At 41.0% G+C, this 17074-nt stretch overlaps 2 protein-coding genes across 2 annotated transcripts; one reads left to right on the forward strand and one right to left on the reverse strand.

Annotated features, from left to right (window-relative positions):
- Positions 1-2777: 2777 nt before the first annotated feature.
- On the forward strand, positions 2778-8907 carry LOC137258651 (neuronal acetylcholine receptor subunit alpha-7-like). The gene is made up of 2 exons (XM_067796347.1): positions 2778-3794; positions 8701-8907. Exons 1-2 carry the CDS (start codon positions 2778-2780, stop codon positions 8905-8907), a joined length of 1224 nt encoding a protein of 407 aa, XP_067652448.1.
- Positions 8908-10193: 1286 nt separating this feature from the next.
- LOC137257753 (biogenesis of lysosome-related organelles complex 1 subunit 4-like) lies at positions 10194-15542 on the reverse strand. Its single transcript, XM_067795171.1, has 5 exons — positions 15355-15542; positions 14962-15033; positions 14274-14375; positions 12368-12487; positions 10194-11574 (listed from the first exon to the last, which is right to left on the reverse strand). Exons 1-5 carry the CDS (start codon positions 15499-15501, stop codon positions 11428-11430), a joined length of 588 nt encoding a protein of 195 aa, XP_067651272.1. The 5' UTR covers positions 15502-15542; the 3' UTR covers positions 10194-11427.
- Between the last annotated feature and the right edge of the window lie 1532 nt (positions 15543-17074).

Consider the following 17074-nt stretch of genomic DNA (forward strand, 5'->3'; position numbering starts at 1 on the left):
ATGTATTCATGTAAAGATCAGGTTTAACTAGACTAATGTTTGGTCTCTGAACATATTGGATTTTGATGGAAATAGATAGATCAGTTTAAACAGAAAAGGAGTGCCAGTGATATGGGAGATTCAGAACCTGTCACATAGACTTGATCCACTGAGAACTTAAGCCTTGAAGAAAGACTTGGGTAGAATGGAAATTACACCTTGGTGGGACTGTGAGACTAATTGTTACCTTGTTGCTTGTTGGTTGACTAGGGTCGTCATCTGAGAGTGCATGTACAGAACGCTGAACATCACCAACACGCACACGCACAGCAACGTCTTGGACGTCCCAACACGTCCCCCTGACCACATCACGCCTTGTGTTGCACCAGTACTAAACCCCAGTAAGCATCTGTCTGTGTGTTTATCAGTCATGGCTAGGCAACATCTGCCCTCACCTTCAAGGTCTTAACCTAATCACGCCCACCCCACCGGGCCCTGATCTACGATAAACACAACGTGCTCTGGAATCGCAGTTATGGTCACCGGAATATAATCTCGTAAAAGCACAGATTATATGTGCCGTTAATATATGTAGCATTCTCTCCATTCTCTCCGAAGAACATGTTGTGTGTCTATAACGTGTCTCCCGATGACAAGTTATTATAACTCACCGGCATATCTCGGTGATGTAACCTCAACATACACATAATAGTAACCAACGCATTGATTAACAGCGTCATGTCTTCACTATAATGGCAAATATATTCACAGTCCCATTAACTCACACTCGTCACACTGAATATCCGGGTTCTGTTCCCTACATGAGCACAATGGGGGAAGCCCAGTTCTGGTGTCTCCGTCCTTGACATTGCTGGAGTATTGCTGAAAGTGGAGTACACTTAAACCTACCCACACGCTCACCACACGATCGCAAATACTAGTACACCTCTACGTCTCTTCAGCTTGAACCCACCCGCCCCCAAAAAGATAAATAAAAGATATAACAAAAAGGAAGAAAAAGAAAACAAAACAAAAAAAAAACAACATAAGCACAAACATAAAAGGTAACAAAAAAAAACAAAACAAAAAAACCAAAAAAAAAAAACACACAAAATAATACAAAGAAAGAAGCAATAAAATATTAAATAAAACAAATCAAATCAAATCAATCATTACAAACAAGCAAACAACAAGCAACCAAACAAAACACCCACAACACTGGTACTGTCAGTGAATGTCCGTGTATGTATGAGTCATGGATTTCCAGCTGTTGGAGGAAACAGAACCACCTAAATGCGGCAGAACCAGAGTTATGACGTGTTTCATGTATGTATTACATTCAGGGCAGAAAATTGACATTGTGATATTTATATGTCCACAACTGTGTTGTGTTTTTTGCATGATATATATAATGTAACGCATGACTGGCAACTCCAGCTATCCAGTTATATTGCGGCAGTCTGTTAATATTTTGGCTTGGACCGGAGACTCCAGTCATTGATGTCATTACCGCCGTCGGGGTAACGCTGACATGAAATCAACTGAGGCACCCTTACCACCCGATTCGTTAAGTCGGTTTTTCGACCGGCACCGTTTGTTGGGGGGTCTATTCAAACTCAGCATCGTTTAGGATTGGGCATTGCTTCATCCGAGTGACGTCATTGTCCCTGATGAGATGACGGTCTGTCCAGATGATGACCCTGTTTTGATATAGCGATGGGGGTAAACTTAAGAGGCCCTTAGGAACTTAAAAAAGTTGGGTTAGAAGTTGTTTTAAACACTTCTTCTGTTTTGTCACGTGATCTCCCCGAAAGACAAAGGGATGATGTGAAATCGCCTGATTTCTCGCATCGAATCTGTTTATTCCGGATATACGGAATGTTCAGAAACTACGGTAGAGCAAGTTCTATGTTTGGAATTAATAGATTCTGTAGATTTTTCAATATTTTGAATTATGTTTCTGAATCGCCCCAAGTCAAGGTTAAGCTGCAATGTATTTGTAACTTGCCATACGACCTTATTGTTAGGTCAGTTCTTCCTGTTTAAATGAATAAATCCAAGTTAAGGATTACAAGTGAATTGTCCTACTACACTGCATGTTGCATGACGTCATCATGTTTTGAACAAAACGCAGTGCGATGACGAACACGTCCCGTCGTCAATTGTAACATCTTTCATACAGCTGTGTACTGTTTTAATCCTCCCTTAAACATACAGCCATTCCTAATGAGAGACTCGTGCCAATCAGTTTGTTTATTAGCAAACATCTACACTGAAAATTCCTGTTCCCATTTAATTGAACAGTACACTATCGACTATAAACACGCTTACTGTTTTTAATGTTCCAAAGGTACCACAATTACACTAAACGTATTATCAGCTGCCTCTATATCCTGCCATAATACTGTAATGTGCGGTCTGCCACATTCAACCAAGCCTTGCCAGCCATTCCATACCAGTGCAAACACTTTATTGTGTGTTAGCGTTTAGTTGATTTCATGTTCCCAGCGAGGATGTTGACTTTTCACTTATAATACATCTTTGTCTGTCCGGCTTCATTAGTGGACAATGATTCCAGAGGAACGCAATGGTTCAGCCTTGATAGCCTACAGTACTGGAATTAGGAAGTCAAGATATCATTGAGAATGATACTATTCATGTGACTCCAACAGAAAGAGTTCTACCAGAATGCTACCCACCGTGGTCCGTGTTACGTTACCATGGTAGCGTTTATTGTCTCACAACAGTGATTTTTGCGTGACCAACAACGCAGTGGGTTTGCAAGATCGGAATGCAAGATGGGTGTTTGTCGGTTGTGTTTGACGCTCCTGCTAGGTACGTACGTCGTCACGGCTAAAGGGCAGATCAACGGTACCGTGAAGACAGAAATTATAGCTCTACGATCAGAACTTTTAAGGAACCTGGGACCCAATGTACCACCAATCATGTCAGAAGGAAGTGCTATCAAACTTGAGTTATCCATGAAGTCGCTATATATCAATGATCTCAACTCAGCCACGGAGACTCTCCATGCCACAGCCATTGTCCTTCTGACCTGGTACGACAGGTCTGTCTCCTGGTCACCTAGCAACCACTCCGGTATCCAACAAATACATTTCGACGCCACCGAAGTGTGGACGCCCGTGCTGTTGCTCAGCAACTCCGTCGAGAGCTTCACCCCTCTCTCCACCACCGTTCCCGTCGTCGTAACATCTGACGGGAAGTTCCTGTGGCAGATCCCAGCGACGTGGGCCACAACGTGTACGATTAGAATAGACAAGTATCCTTTCGACGAACAGTTCTGTGATCTGAAGTTCACAACAGTTGAATGGCCCCTGCTTGAAATGACAGCCGACACCAACGACGACCCAAATGACGACATCGGTATTCTGCCTGATGGTACTGGCGAATGGGAGATCATCAACCTGTTTTGGGTTAAAACTGGAAAGGAAAGGCAATTGCCCGGTCTACAGTATAGACTGCATATGAAGCGGAGGTACCAGTTCCATATGCTGAACGTCGTGTTTCCGATGTCTGTCCTGTCGTTCACGAGCACTATGGTGTTCCTACTGCCCACGAGGTCGGGAGAAAAGATAGGCTTTCTTATGGCTGTGTTTGTGTCTAACGCTCTCTTCATCACCTACAACCAGGAGGCGATGCCTCACACCTCCAACTCTGTGTCCAGTCTGGCAATATATCTCACACTCATCCAGATTCAAGAGTTCCTCACCATATTTGGAACCATCGTGGTGTACATAGTGTATGATCAGCGAATAGTGGAGCAAGAATTGAAGGTGAAGGTCAACAAGGTACAGGTAACTCCGGTTGACAGCGTCATCTCAGATCTCAGGAAGCGTAGGTCTTTACGAGATCGTTTCCGAGAGGCCCCAGCTGATCGAAAACTGGACTGCATATTCCTTTGTATCTCCTTGTGCTTAGCAATTCTGGCTTACATGACTATTATTTTATAACTATTCAAATGCAAAGAAACACTTAAGATCATTGTCACCAGAGACCATATCTCTATTATATGGCCTCTATCGTCACACTGGCAATATCATCAGGGATTCGCAACGTGCTAGGGGAGACTATCCTGGCATGTCGTGGCAGTGTTCAGAATTACCCATCGTTCATGTAAACGCCAAGTCATAATATCTGTTCATTCGTTTGACAATGAGAGGCGTAAGGGCACAGAAACATACATTGCCAAGTTTCTTTTTTGATAGTGTCTATATAATGTAAGTGTAACAAATATCGCTTTTGTTGATTTTAAAGTAACTCTGCACGTGGCTGAAATCTTACTCGTCTGCTTCATCTCCGTCAATGAAGCACACCTAACACAGATATATGGGAATGTTTTAAGGAGGTGACATGTATAAAGTGGAAAAGTTGTTAGAGTATACTTTAAGGATCACCATGTCAGACTGGGCGACGTAGTAGATAGAAACGCTGCCCGAAGGCGTGGGCTGTTGCTCACAATATCCAGCACTGAATTGTGTCGACTGAGTCAACCATTTACAAATTTTGTTGAGGAAGAAAACCACAAACAAACGATCCTTGGTGAACACATTAGAGTGAGTGAGTGACTTTGCCTTTAGCAACATTTCAGCTATAACATGGCGGCTGATAACAGAAATGGGCTTTACCCACTGTACCTATGTTGGGATTCGAACCCGGGCCTTCAGTGTGGCGAGTGGAGGCTTTAACCGCTAGGTTACTCCACCGCCCCGAACAAATCAGTTGTCACTGGGATATAGTAATTTATTCAGTACTATCACCAAACAATCCAGTGACTGATATTATAAACAAGGTCCACACCATCCAGGTAACGTTGGCATTCAATCAACCATGTCGCCGCGCTTGACCATCCGATCCATCCTGTTGCCACGCACGCCCAGCAACCTGGAACTCCCTCTGTGGAATGTTCCGTATGAGAGACTCGTGTGGAAAGGAAAAGATGTTTTCAAGAGGTGACAAAGTTGGTTTCCTGAAATACATTAGGAAATATCGCTAGACGTTTGCTAGTTTTTGTTAGTTCTGTAAGAAAGTTTTAGTAAAAACCTAACAAACTTCGAGCAACATTTTCATACTGCGCAGGGCTCGTAATTCATGAAAATATCGCTATAGTGGACCTTGTCTAAAACTCCTTGTGTCCATACTACAACATGTCATCGCACCGCAATTGCGCAGATCGATGCTTATGCTGTTGATCACTTGATTGCATTGTCTATACTCGATGATGTCTCGCGACATTTGCTGGTATCTGATCGGGCTTAATCGACTTATGTACACTTGAATACATGTACGTTTGGATACCTTAGTTTTTGCCTGTGAGTTTTTTCTTCCTTTTGTTTAAGAGTTTATGTACACTTAGTAAAGGGTATCCGAATGGGCATACAATTCTGAAGAAATCACGTTACTGTTAGCAGCCGAGCACAGCAGCAATATAACCTGCACCAATTCCAGTGGCATCTTTGATCCTCCTCACTGACTGTATTAAACGCTGAATTTGACTTGTGATTCCATGCTGGGGAGCATGTTGCAGTATATCAATATTGTGCAGTGGAACATCTCTGGCGTATTCTGCGATCCATAATGTCAACCAATATGTAATTCAGCGGCCGAGAATAACATGCCAGCATTCTGTAAACCAGTAACCATCATCGTTGAGCGGTTAAGGACCATATATCAACAACCACATCCATTGTGGTCTCGTGCTGTAATGACTGGCACTCGCATCAATCAAACAAGCATATTGCACGCCTCCGACCATTATTCTAAATAATTCCAGTATATCATGGCACGTGGTATTTTCAAGTCAGTAAGTCCGTTCTAATAAACGGTGAGTAATTTCTATTGAGGAGGCCATGTTAAACAGTCTGTACATTATCCTACACTTACTTTATTCCTGTTTTCCAACTCAATATATTATCAGGCGTTGTGCTTCCTCTACTCCAGGATCACCGCTGGTGCATACGCCTAATTATTCATTCAACAGCCATTAACAGCTCCGAATCTGATGACATTAATGTTTGACTATACACTCTTATGTAAACGTTGCCAAACGTTCGATCAATGCACAGATATGTCTGCTTCGGCTCCTATGTCATTATTCCTAACATGAACATGTTTACTGTCATGTAAAACACATCATCTGCAATCTCATTTGATTTGAGGAAACTATCCTGGAGTGATGTCATGGCTTAGGTTAAGCTTGGCGTACAGTTTTGCATGTTACCATAGCAACATTATCTATTTGTTCTCACAAAGCTGAAGTTGGGGTGACTTTAAAAAGGAGAACTTTCAGCGTCTGTCCCACTTCATAAGTGGACAATGATTGGTTCAGCTTTGATAGCCTACAGGATTCTGGGTTTGGAAGTCAACGATTTCCCCACGACACTCTTCATGTGACTCCAACAGAGAAGGTCTTTCAGTATACTCTAGAGCGTGGATCGTTACCAAGGTAACATTATTTTCTCACAACGGTGATTTTCACCTGTCGACTTTTCACCAAGCGACGTGAGCAACAACTTGTACGATTAACTTACAAGGGTGTCCTTTTGACGAACAGCACTGTGATCTGAAGTTCACAACAGTTGAAGGTGTCCTGCGTACATAGCAGCCGACGCCAACAATAACCCAAACACCGACAACGGAATTATACCTTTGTGATTGGCATTTCTCTCGGGATCCTTTGCCCCATGTTGCTATACATTCATTAAAATTTACCGGCGTCATTTGCAAATGTTCCGTTCACATTATATAACAGTAATACACGGCTGGTTTTCTCAGGGCAAAGTACATTATATTGGTAACATGTTAAGTGAAGAGTTAAAACGTTTTCAGCCTTCGTTTTACATTGTTGTATGAAATGAAAGATTAAACCATGTCTGAAAGACAACAATGACTCTCTTAAACACTTGCACATTGATACTGGGTAAAGAGTGAGTGAGTGAAACGTACATTAAGGATATCTCAACATCCGTTCAACCACTAAAGTAATTATACATTATACATACAACAATCAAGTGTCTTTCGGCAACAACCAAAGGCACTACAGGAGTATGGAACAGTTTCAGTGCTTCTGCTTGGACAGTGGATGTCATGTGCACCATTTGTTTCCTTAGGATTTCATCCACACATGTTAAAGGACATCAGAACCATTTCTCCCACACGGAAACACAAATGAAATAGTTTATTGTCCCAGATCTAAAAGATTGTTGACAGGAAAACATTACTTTCGCTCATGATGCACAAACACCGATGACGTCATCGCAATTGTTTTGACGTCACGTTTGTCATGGAGCTCAGTCAGTCAGTGTGACGTCGGCCTACCCATCTGCTTCAGGTGGGTGACTTTCTTTCCTTGTTTTTTTGGGTGATAGTGAATTTTGAACAGAGTATTAATTTGCATGGCAAATTCCTCTCGTGCAATGGCATACTTAAGTTATTTATTTCTTCCGGAAAATGTAATGTAGAGAATTTATTCTCCATCTGTGTTACACTAGCAGGGGGATCCTACACTGTTGTACATCGACAATATATTTTGTCCAACCCGGAGACATTCATAGGCAGGGTATGACATATGGCCCGTCCGACCGCCCGAGACAGACTAGAATTCTGACTGAAGCTCTAAATTTACAGCTAGCCAGTCCGATATTCTGGTAAAAACATTGCATAACATGTTCCATATTTCTGAGTTACATGGTCTGGTCTAGGTAAATCCATTTTGTGTTGGTAACAAGGCATCAGCCCTGCAGTCTGGCTGGGTATTGGGCTTATTTCACACACCGTTAAAGGGGCACTGTTCTGCTCCAGAAAGACGTATTCTTACTGACACTGTCGAGGCTCCCAGTGTGTCACACTGTGGAGGAGTGCGCTTAACAGTTGGAAAGGGTGTTCCTGACTTATTGTACAGTGTTCAATGTTCTAAAACTAATTCTATTTGGATCTGAAAGATACTTCAAATAACGTATGTGCTTTCAATTAAAGATAAGATGTTTTAAGTTTTAAGTTATGTGATACATGTTAATTCAATCTGTGAAATCCCAGTTATTTAAATGCGTTTGGCATTGAAGTATGTTACAATATGGATTAAATACTACCATGGCCATCAGTGGTATCTCGGTCAGGCCAATCATCTTGTAACCAAGCTATCATTATTAACATTACTGAATATACTGCGTATGATATAAAGGCTAACAAGGGAGACAATACTCCTGTTTAATGGTGGATAAAAATACAAACAAGAAATTGATATTTTAGAGTGATGGCTGTAATAAGGGTGTCACAGTTATGGACATGTATTTGCAGTGTTTCGTTTCCGCGTTTGTGTTCATCCTAGTATCGCATGTATTTTCGTTAACGTCGTAAATACAAAGGTTTGTCAAATAAAACTTACAGGTATATATGTCCCTTGTGTGTGCTTGTGCGCGCGCGTGCGTGCGTGCGCGTGTGTGCGTAAACAGACTGCAATGGTTTGAAAGTCTAAATTTTCACTCACATCCCCTTTTAGTAACAATTTGACATCTGTCCCGCCCGTCCAAATTTACAGATTCATGCACAGGTCTAATGTGTGCTGAACTCAAAACCTAGGCTTACAAACAGGGTCTACAACTCCCTACATAAATCTGAGAATGTCTCCGAACCTAACGTAACAACGAACTCCTGTGATTTGAATATCATCATCGCAGAAGGTACACCCCGCCCGTCTTGTTGCAGATGTCGGAGACTGCGGTAGCAACGTTCAACTACATGGTAGAGTGCCTAGGCGCCGTGTACAGACACCTCCCAGCAGTCGTCACCAGAGTCTGCAACGTGGTGTACGACACCCTGGGGTCCGGCTCAACACTCATCGTCCAGGGGACCCAGAATGCTAGGCGACGGATCAGCGCCATGCTGGGCTGGACGACAACCAAAGACAAATGATCCAGTTCGATCCAGTCTGATGCAAATCCCCTTTGTACACTGAAATACACACATTGGGCTAATGGCATGATTAAACTTTCAATGACAGCCATTACTGTTTTATGTTCTGTTTCGCATACAATATATGATGACGGTTTTGCGACAGCTGCTTGTTGTCATAACAACCAAACTAGTATGTATATACGTGAGTCAGAAGTAGCGTGCCAGAGATGTATTTTCATGATTATAAACAGTGTATTAAACACTAACTGTTGGTACTGATTAAAGCCAAGTAGTGAATGATATAATACACCCATCAACCAATAATACACGATTGCCTATAGCCCCTATAAAATAGTTTATTTGCATTATGCAAAGTATATGTTGAAGAACTGTAAATAATCATGACTGGATCTCCTTTCCCGGGGCACTAAGGTGATCGTAAGTCACAAAGATAACCTTAGTACAATGTTAAAGAATGGGAAGCTTTAACCTTAGTAGGAGTTTGCTTGGTGTAAGGAGCCGTTGGACCAGATACACTGAGGATAACAATTGCTGTGATTATTATCGCCCCGTCCATGTACAGAGCCCAGTCGCCCCATCCATTAGATCGTTTCATACGAGCTGGTTGCTGGTGGCCTGTTCAGGTGGCCTATGTCTGGTTGCTAATATCTAATACTCACGTAGAAAACAATAACAACGGAAATAAACAAATTCATTTGGACATTAATATTTCAGACCCCGTCTTCTACAATCTAGCTGGGCCCTCCTTGTCAAATGAGCCTGTTCCTGTGGCTCTGGCGCTTTGTACAAACTGAAGTTTTTTAAGGGTGAAGGGCCACTCGATTTTATGTTATACTGTAGTAAATATTTCATGTCATGACTTAATAATACTGAATGACTGACTTTAGTTTTACGCCGCTTTCAGCAATATTCCAGCAATATTCCAGCAATATTATAGCGGTGGACCCCGGAAGTGGGCTTCACAAATTGTATCCATGTGGGAAATGGAACATGGGCCTTGGGCGTGACCACATGACTTCCCAACTGTCCACATAATAAAACTGACAAAGTATCAGGCAGCCCTTTGTGGGTTTTGAGCAGCGGAAATGAGGATTGAGGAGCATTTGTCTTTCAATTTTTTTCCACACAACCACTACATTGCTGGAACATTTCTGAGTGTAGTTAAACAAACAAAACTTAAATTCAGATGTATATTTCTCTTAAACGATTCATTGCATCACTACATCACATTGTAGTTGGTGACAAAAACTAACCTAACAACATCCAGAAACACAAGAGTCTTGTTCTTAATCTTGACTAATTTATTTCATTATGTGGCAAAACACATTTTGTAAGTGTCTTGTCACTCAGACAGCCAGACCAGGACACTCTCACAATGGGCTGAAAACGCAAACAAAGAACCAATCTCTCATAGATTTATTCTCCATTTCATATAAAAATATACACATACTCACATTATATGGAGTAAACAAGTTTGCAAATAAACATGTCAGTTTGCTAGTTCCTCACACTGATGCAATGTTGCACTTGACCAGAGTCTAGACAGTGGTAAGTCGGCATACTAAAGGCTTGTACACTGAACCGTGCACAGAACATACAGGGAGGAGTTGGCCATACTTACTGTTAGGTCACATACAAAGCTAACATCATCAGTTAGAAAACATTTTATCCTATTCCAAGGTTACTTTGAAAATGTTGAATTATGGGTTAATTCTTTTTGTGCACCCAGCCCTTCATATTCCATATTCAGCTTGAGTTTAGTTGTGATTCACTTGGAACAATCACTCATTTCATGCCAATTTTTTAGTTCCATGTATGTGGTGAGGAAACTAGGACAATCCTCTCTTCACGTTCCCTACATTAAACTTTACGGAACGCAGTAATTTAATTAAGACAACCAACTCTTCATATTTCCAAAATATTTTCTACCCAAAACAGTTCACTGCCAAATGTGCCTAAAACATGCATATCTTAAAATAAGTGTCAACAAAATATTTAATGATTAATGCATACACAAAATGCATAAACAAAATTAAAAATCTGAGACAACATGTTTGCTTGATTCGCCTTTCTTCAGAACAGAGATTTTCACAGCCTTACTAGAGGACTGACACTTTGTTGATATCCCCGCGGATGTAACTGGATATCACATGGTGAAGTTCTGATAAATTTATTTGATTTGGTTCTAAGTCATTTCCCTGTTTTAACCTGCGTGAGCTATAAAAATAGGTCTATGAGCTACCTAAGGATCATGTTTTAATATGAGTCCATATGCACATGCTTTCATGTATATAAACATGCATTCATTGACAAAAGTGAGCCTGCATACACATGCACACCTTGACATACACAATATGTCTATAATTGAATATGCATGCACACACACACACACACACACACACACACACACACATTCACACACACCACACATACAAGACACACACGACACACACACTTGTAAATCACAGGAATGCAAGGAAGACCTAGACAGTTCAGTCTCATAATGATCAGCACTAATCATGTCTTCCCAGCCTCTGCTGTTGATGTTGCTGTCTCCACTGATGGAGAGGCTGGGACCACACCCAGGTAGTCGCTGGTGTTGAAAATCTCAGGTTGAACAAAGCCTGGCTGTTTGGACCGACGGTCAGGATCTTGACTTCGCTTCTGTAAACCAGATGGAGATGCTTGCTGTTAGTGGATGTCCACATAGCTTAAGCCATGGAAACAGTGCATACAGTTTGTTTGTTTGTTTAATACTATACAATACTTCACCTGTAGGACAGACTTTATTTATACAATAACTCTTGACCTGACAGTCCAGTGATCAACATTATGAGCACTAATCTATACAAGTGGGACAAGGTCACACTGGTTTGATAGGCTTGGCAAATCTAACCCCCAGATGCTGTCAGTTGCCTGTCAATGTAGGCATGGGTAAATGATGACCACTTTTAGCTTTTATGGGTTAGTTGGCCAGAGAATGGTATTGTGATGTCAGCATATTGCTCTTATGGTGGTATATGACTGGTTCACAAACCAGCTAGGTCAGGGTGTTTGAAGCTGGACATAAGAAAAAAACCCAACTATAATAAATTAATGACTATCATTTAGTGAGGGCAGTACTGCAATATATAGTCCAACCCCCTCCCCCACCCCTCCTTACAACTAGTTTCCATTTGGTTTTCATGTAAACACAAAATTCGAAAAATAACAGTTTCATAAAAATTAGATATAGCTACCTGCAACCTTACAGTTTTACTACAAGTTACTTTATATCAGCTCCTAAAATATTGTGTGAAAAGTAAGACAGTACACAAAGCAGGGTCACTGGAAATGGCTGTCTCGCTGACACTATCAACATGGAACCATGCAACCAGCCACATATCCCTGCGACCACTCCGGCACACATCTTTCATCTACAGCAGTAAATAACCACGTCTGATAGAGCATCACTCACTGGACTGACGATGGAGGATATTTTCTTCATGAAACCACCAATAGATCCAAAGTCATCTTCTGCCTTGCTGACCAGTTCATCCATCTTGCCCACACTTTGCTTCACCACCCCCACAAACGCCTGGCATCAAGCAACATTGCAATAAGATACCCTTATTGTGAAACATAAAAGCATTCATTGAAATATACATACCATATTGTATAATAATAACTGATCCGTACAAGATATTAATTAATATGTGTAAGAAAATATATTAAATTGTCCAGTGATAGGTTTTCTTACACGCCTGTGTGCAGTATTCGGAAAAACTGCTGACCTGGACACCCTTCGCTGGTTGACATAATGTCCGGCCGGCAGTTTTAAATATTTGTAGGCCCTTATGGCCTTCACTGAATTTTCTGTCAATTTCTTTTCAACCAGAATCTTTCCCATATTTGTTTATTAACATTCAAGAATCACCCATGATAACTTACACAGCAAAAGTGAGATCAGACCTGTACCTAGCCTTGTCTTGTACAGTGTTCTTGTGAACCTCACCCCTTGCTAAGATAGAGTTAGGCTATGTGCCTCGGAACACCTCATCTATCAAGTAGGTCGGATTAGGCTATTTGTTCCGTGACTCGTCATCCTTTGCTTCGTTATTGTTAGGCTATGGACCCAGGGAAACAAACCTCAAGCTTGGAATTTGAATTCCCACATATGTTAGATACTTGATTTCTCACATGGGATTCTCACACACAGGCAGTGTTTGCAATAGTTCAGTTTGCCAGCTGGCAATCAGGACATGCTGTCTCATGGCGTTAAAATATACAGGCCCTGAATGAAACCTGCAGGCCCATTTTGTTAAGGTCAAACCAATACAAACAAAATACACTAAACTCTACAGTTTCACACTGTTACTACAAAATCAACTAGCAAAGACTATGGTGCACAGAAAAGTTTGTATTTCAGTAAAGCTTTGTGGTGCCATTCCGCTGCACTAAACTCATATAACCAAGGACACTCTTCACTAATATAGACACACAACTCTGCTATGCCATGCACTGATGATGGCCAAGTGACAGTCTGAGGCCACTGTCATGTCTGCATTGTATGTTCACACACAAGTTTGGAACAAAGGCAAAAAGAATACAGCGTGTATATCCATAGTGATACCAAAAATGTGTATCCACCTGAGACTGGCAATTAAAGGCTTGGGTCCCCAGGATACCACGACATACAACACAGAAAAATGTGTATCCACCTGCGACTGACAGTTAAAGACCTGGGTCCCCAGGATACCACGACATACAACACAGAAAAATGTGTATCCACCTGCGACTGACAGTTAAAGACCTGGGTCCCCAGGATACCACGACATATAACACAGAAAAATGTGTATCCACCTGCGACTGACAGTTAAAGACCTGGGTCCCCAGGATACCACAACATACAACACAGAAAAATGCTAATGCTCCAGTGATGTAACAGTTTCAGCAACTGTAATACAGTCTGATATCAACCTGCCACATTCCCATCCCTTCTGAGCACAGCAAGCCATTAACCATCACCCTGCAGAAATATTGGATTTATCTCACAGCCAGTTGTATAAAAGGACATATCCCTACATCAGGGCTTGATTTAAGAGATGTTAACCTACTTGCACCATGTTAACAAGAGCAATCATAGCTGAAAAGTGTCTAGAAATAGAAATGTTTTGGTGCAAATCAAAGTTAGAAGAAAATATGAGCTCATATATTTATGCTAACATTGTTAGATTTCTTGTTGATGTATTTCTCATAAATTGACTTGCACCTGGTGCACTTTGTAATTTTGGGTTTCACCAGTACAAGTAACAAAGCAGTAACTCGAGCCCTGGTAAATGTATTACAATCAGGTAAACTGAGGCAAGTAAGTGTATCTATACCTCTAGTTTGTCAATCTTCTCGAATATGGCCTCCATCTCGGCACACTTGCTCTGGATGTCAGGGACTGTCTTGTTGAGACACAGCGTTGTATCACTCCGAATCTGAAACACACTATTCACTAACACCAACCTGTATGGGCGAGTGTATCCTTCGTTGCCTTAATGAACTGACAGTGTTAGCATGTGCTCTCTGACCTGCATCACCAACAGGTGCATGTGAGCAGAGACCATTATATGTCTCTGGTGTAAGTATGTGAAGTACCATATTCATCTTTTTTGTCCAGTTCTCATTTTATCATCCACAGTGTACTGCAACATTATGTTACACAGTAACAGTTATACTGTAACAACTTAGGTTATACAGGAACCCTGTTGGACTCCAGTTATATACTTTGTCATAAATGTCAAAAGTGCAATATGTTATTATGTACATACTACACAAGAACAGTTACACCAGAGTCAGTGAAACACATGCTGATTTAAGTACTCATGTACTGATAAAAGAAACAGAAATTCACAGTTCAGTTTCAAACATGAGCTCTTCCTGATAAATACATGACATCATAATAATTTGATTACCATAAAATGTCATCAACCAGTTTGCACAAGCCATGTCTCCCATTCAACAGTCTTACCCTCCAACGAAAAAAAAAGCTATGAAAAACTAACCAACTCATCAATTTCTCACCATGTCCACAAGCCCACAGAACTCGTCCAGTTTAGTCAGCATGTCCTCAATACTTTCATTGAACTTGCCTTGCTGAAACATATATCCACCATGAGAAATCCACTAAGTATTACAATTGCCTGCTGTAACCATTAGGCCCATTTAATAAAGAGCTTTTATAGTTGTAACAATCACAAGCAAATAATTTCACATCAGTTATGAAAATTCTCAGTTCATTAATTCACGGGACAACAATTACATGTCGTAAACAAAAAAGCGAGCGGTCTGCGCTACATGGCACCCTACAACAGACTGTGACATACTGCCAAAACCCACGCTTCCCCTCATCTCTCTATCCATAACGGAATGGATCATTGAGTAACCCCGCCCCTCTATCATGTTGTCAGTTCGTACCTCCCGGGTGAGATCAAAGCTCATGTATTTACTGTAGTCGCTAGCGAGATCCTCGACGAGCTGATTGTCGTCCATGATGACGGAGTCTGGTGTGTTGGATCGCTCATCGATCTCTGATTTCACAGATGTTTCGCTCTGAAGGTCCATGGTCGTGCACCTGACATAAACTTCCGGGCAGAGCTGACATTCAAAGGGACATAACTCTAATTGTGTTATGTTCACGCAGCCTGCGACGACACCTTGTCAAACAGGTAACTGAGACTGGTATCGGGGTGTATTGCTCTAATTAAAATATGTTAGTGAAGAAACCGTTAATAATTTTGAGACCACCTGCATGTTAAACACAACCTCCATGATTTAAGTTGTCATGATCTGGAAATAGGGCATTGGCGTTACGTCAGTATATGTCATGTAATTGAAGAACATGCAAACTTTCTAACTAACACTTAAACACATGCGTAGTTAAGAAAATTATACATCAACGCCGAGGTTTGTCCATGTCTCAACAACCATGAATATAACACCTTCTTGTAATCGCTAAACTCAAACGTTTTACAAAGTTAACAAAATATTTGTACCGAATACACATGGAAACAACGCTCTCCCAGCATTAATTCTTCCTACACGTTTGTACAAAAAGGTTTGTGATCAGGAAAGATGGTATAATCAGGTGACGTAAACCATCAGGCTCGTCAAGAGGAGAGTGCAATGTAATGTAATGCTTTGAAAAAAGCTTTATTTTGTAGACTTTTATCATTACATTATCTGGCGATTGCGTGAATAATTACACGACTCACATCTCAGTTTCAGTTTCTTTATTTCGGTTTTGTAGGCGGCTGGCCCATGCACAATAAGGAAAACAACTTACAACATAAAGAGTAGCACATTACACAGACGGAATTACGTTAACTTGTAGCAGTGGATGGAATGGAATTTCTAAAAGTAAGGGCTTCTTTAATATAGTTAGAACCGTTAGAAAGTGTGTGGATACAAGTACTACTTATGAAACAAAAATATTTAGTCTGTTTGCTATCCATTCTAGAATACAGAAAATACCTATCTCTAATAAAATCATATGTTTTGCATTCAAACATGAAGTGAAATTCATCTTCTTTCGAGACACAGTCACACATTTTACATATCTTATCAAAATTATTATCTCGAATATTACATCTCAAAGGAAGTGCATGTACTCTGAGCAAACATACATTTCTTCTGATAGTTACTAGTATTTGACTGATGGATGAGACATAATATCTAGCATCTAGAAACATTGGAGGTATAACATGAGGTCCTGAGTGTCCATCAAACAATCAATGGTTAGCGTTATGAACGTTCCATGTACTTCAAACAACTCTTGCGACAAGCACAGTCGACTTTTATGGCAAGAATGGTTGTTGAAGAACAACAATAATATCAATATAATAATATTGAAGGTAGTAATATCTATAATGTGTACAGACATGACGCGCCAAACCCATGATTATAAAGAGAACATATTTGTCCCGCGTCAGGTACGTGACATTGAAGTAAATTTTCTGCCAAGTTGAGTGAGAGTAGGAAGATGTGGAAGAGCCTTTGTCTCCAGGTAATGTATATCCCCACCCAGCTGGTGTATCCCCCCTGACCGTAAATTCATGACATACCAGCAGCACACCGCCTACAGCCCCCTCAGCACCTATCGCGTGACAGATACGTAGATAACATCATACAATATGGC

The sequence above is a fragment of the Haliotis asinina genome, chromosome 12, assembly GCF_037392515.1.
Source record: "Haliotis asinina isolate JCU_RB_2024 chromosome 12, JCU_Hal_asi_v2, whole genome shotgun sequence".
NCBI classification, from domain to species: Eukaryota; Metazoa; Mollusca; class Gastropoda; order Lepetellida; family Haliotidae; genus Haliotis; species Haliotis asinina.

Excerpts from the sequence above, each read along its gene's own strand:
- LOC137258651 (XM_067796347.1), top strand. The coding sequence starts at position 2,778 with ATGGGTGTTTGTCGGTTGTGTTTGACGCTCCTGCTAGGTACGTACGTC. Across the intron at positions 3,795-8,700 it reads TGAAGGTCAACAAGGTACAG|ATGTCGGAGACTGCGGTAGC; the intron begins GTAACTCCGGTT and ends GTCTTGTTGCAG.
- LOC137257753 (XM_067795171.1), bottom strand. The coding sequence starts at position 15,501 with ATGGACCTTCAGAGCGAAACATCTGTGAAATCAGAGATCGATGAGCGA. Across the intron at positions 15,034-15,354 it reads GCTTTGATCTCACCCGGGAG|CAAGGCAAGTTCAATGAAAG; the intron begins GTACGAACTGAC and ends TATATGTTTCAG. Across the intron at positions 11,575-12,367 it reads TATCCTCCATCGTCAGTCCA|AAGCGAAGTCAAGATCCTGA; the intron begins GTGAGTGATGCT and ends TCTGGTTTACAG.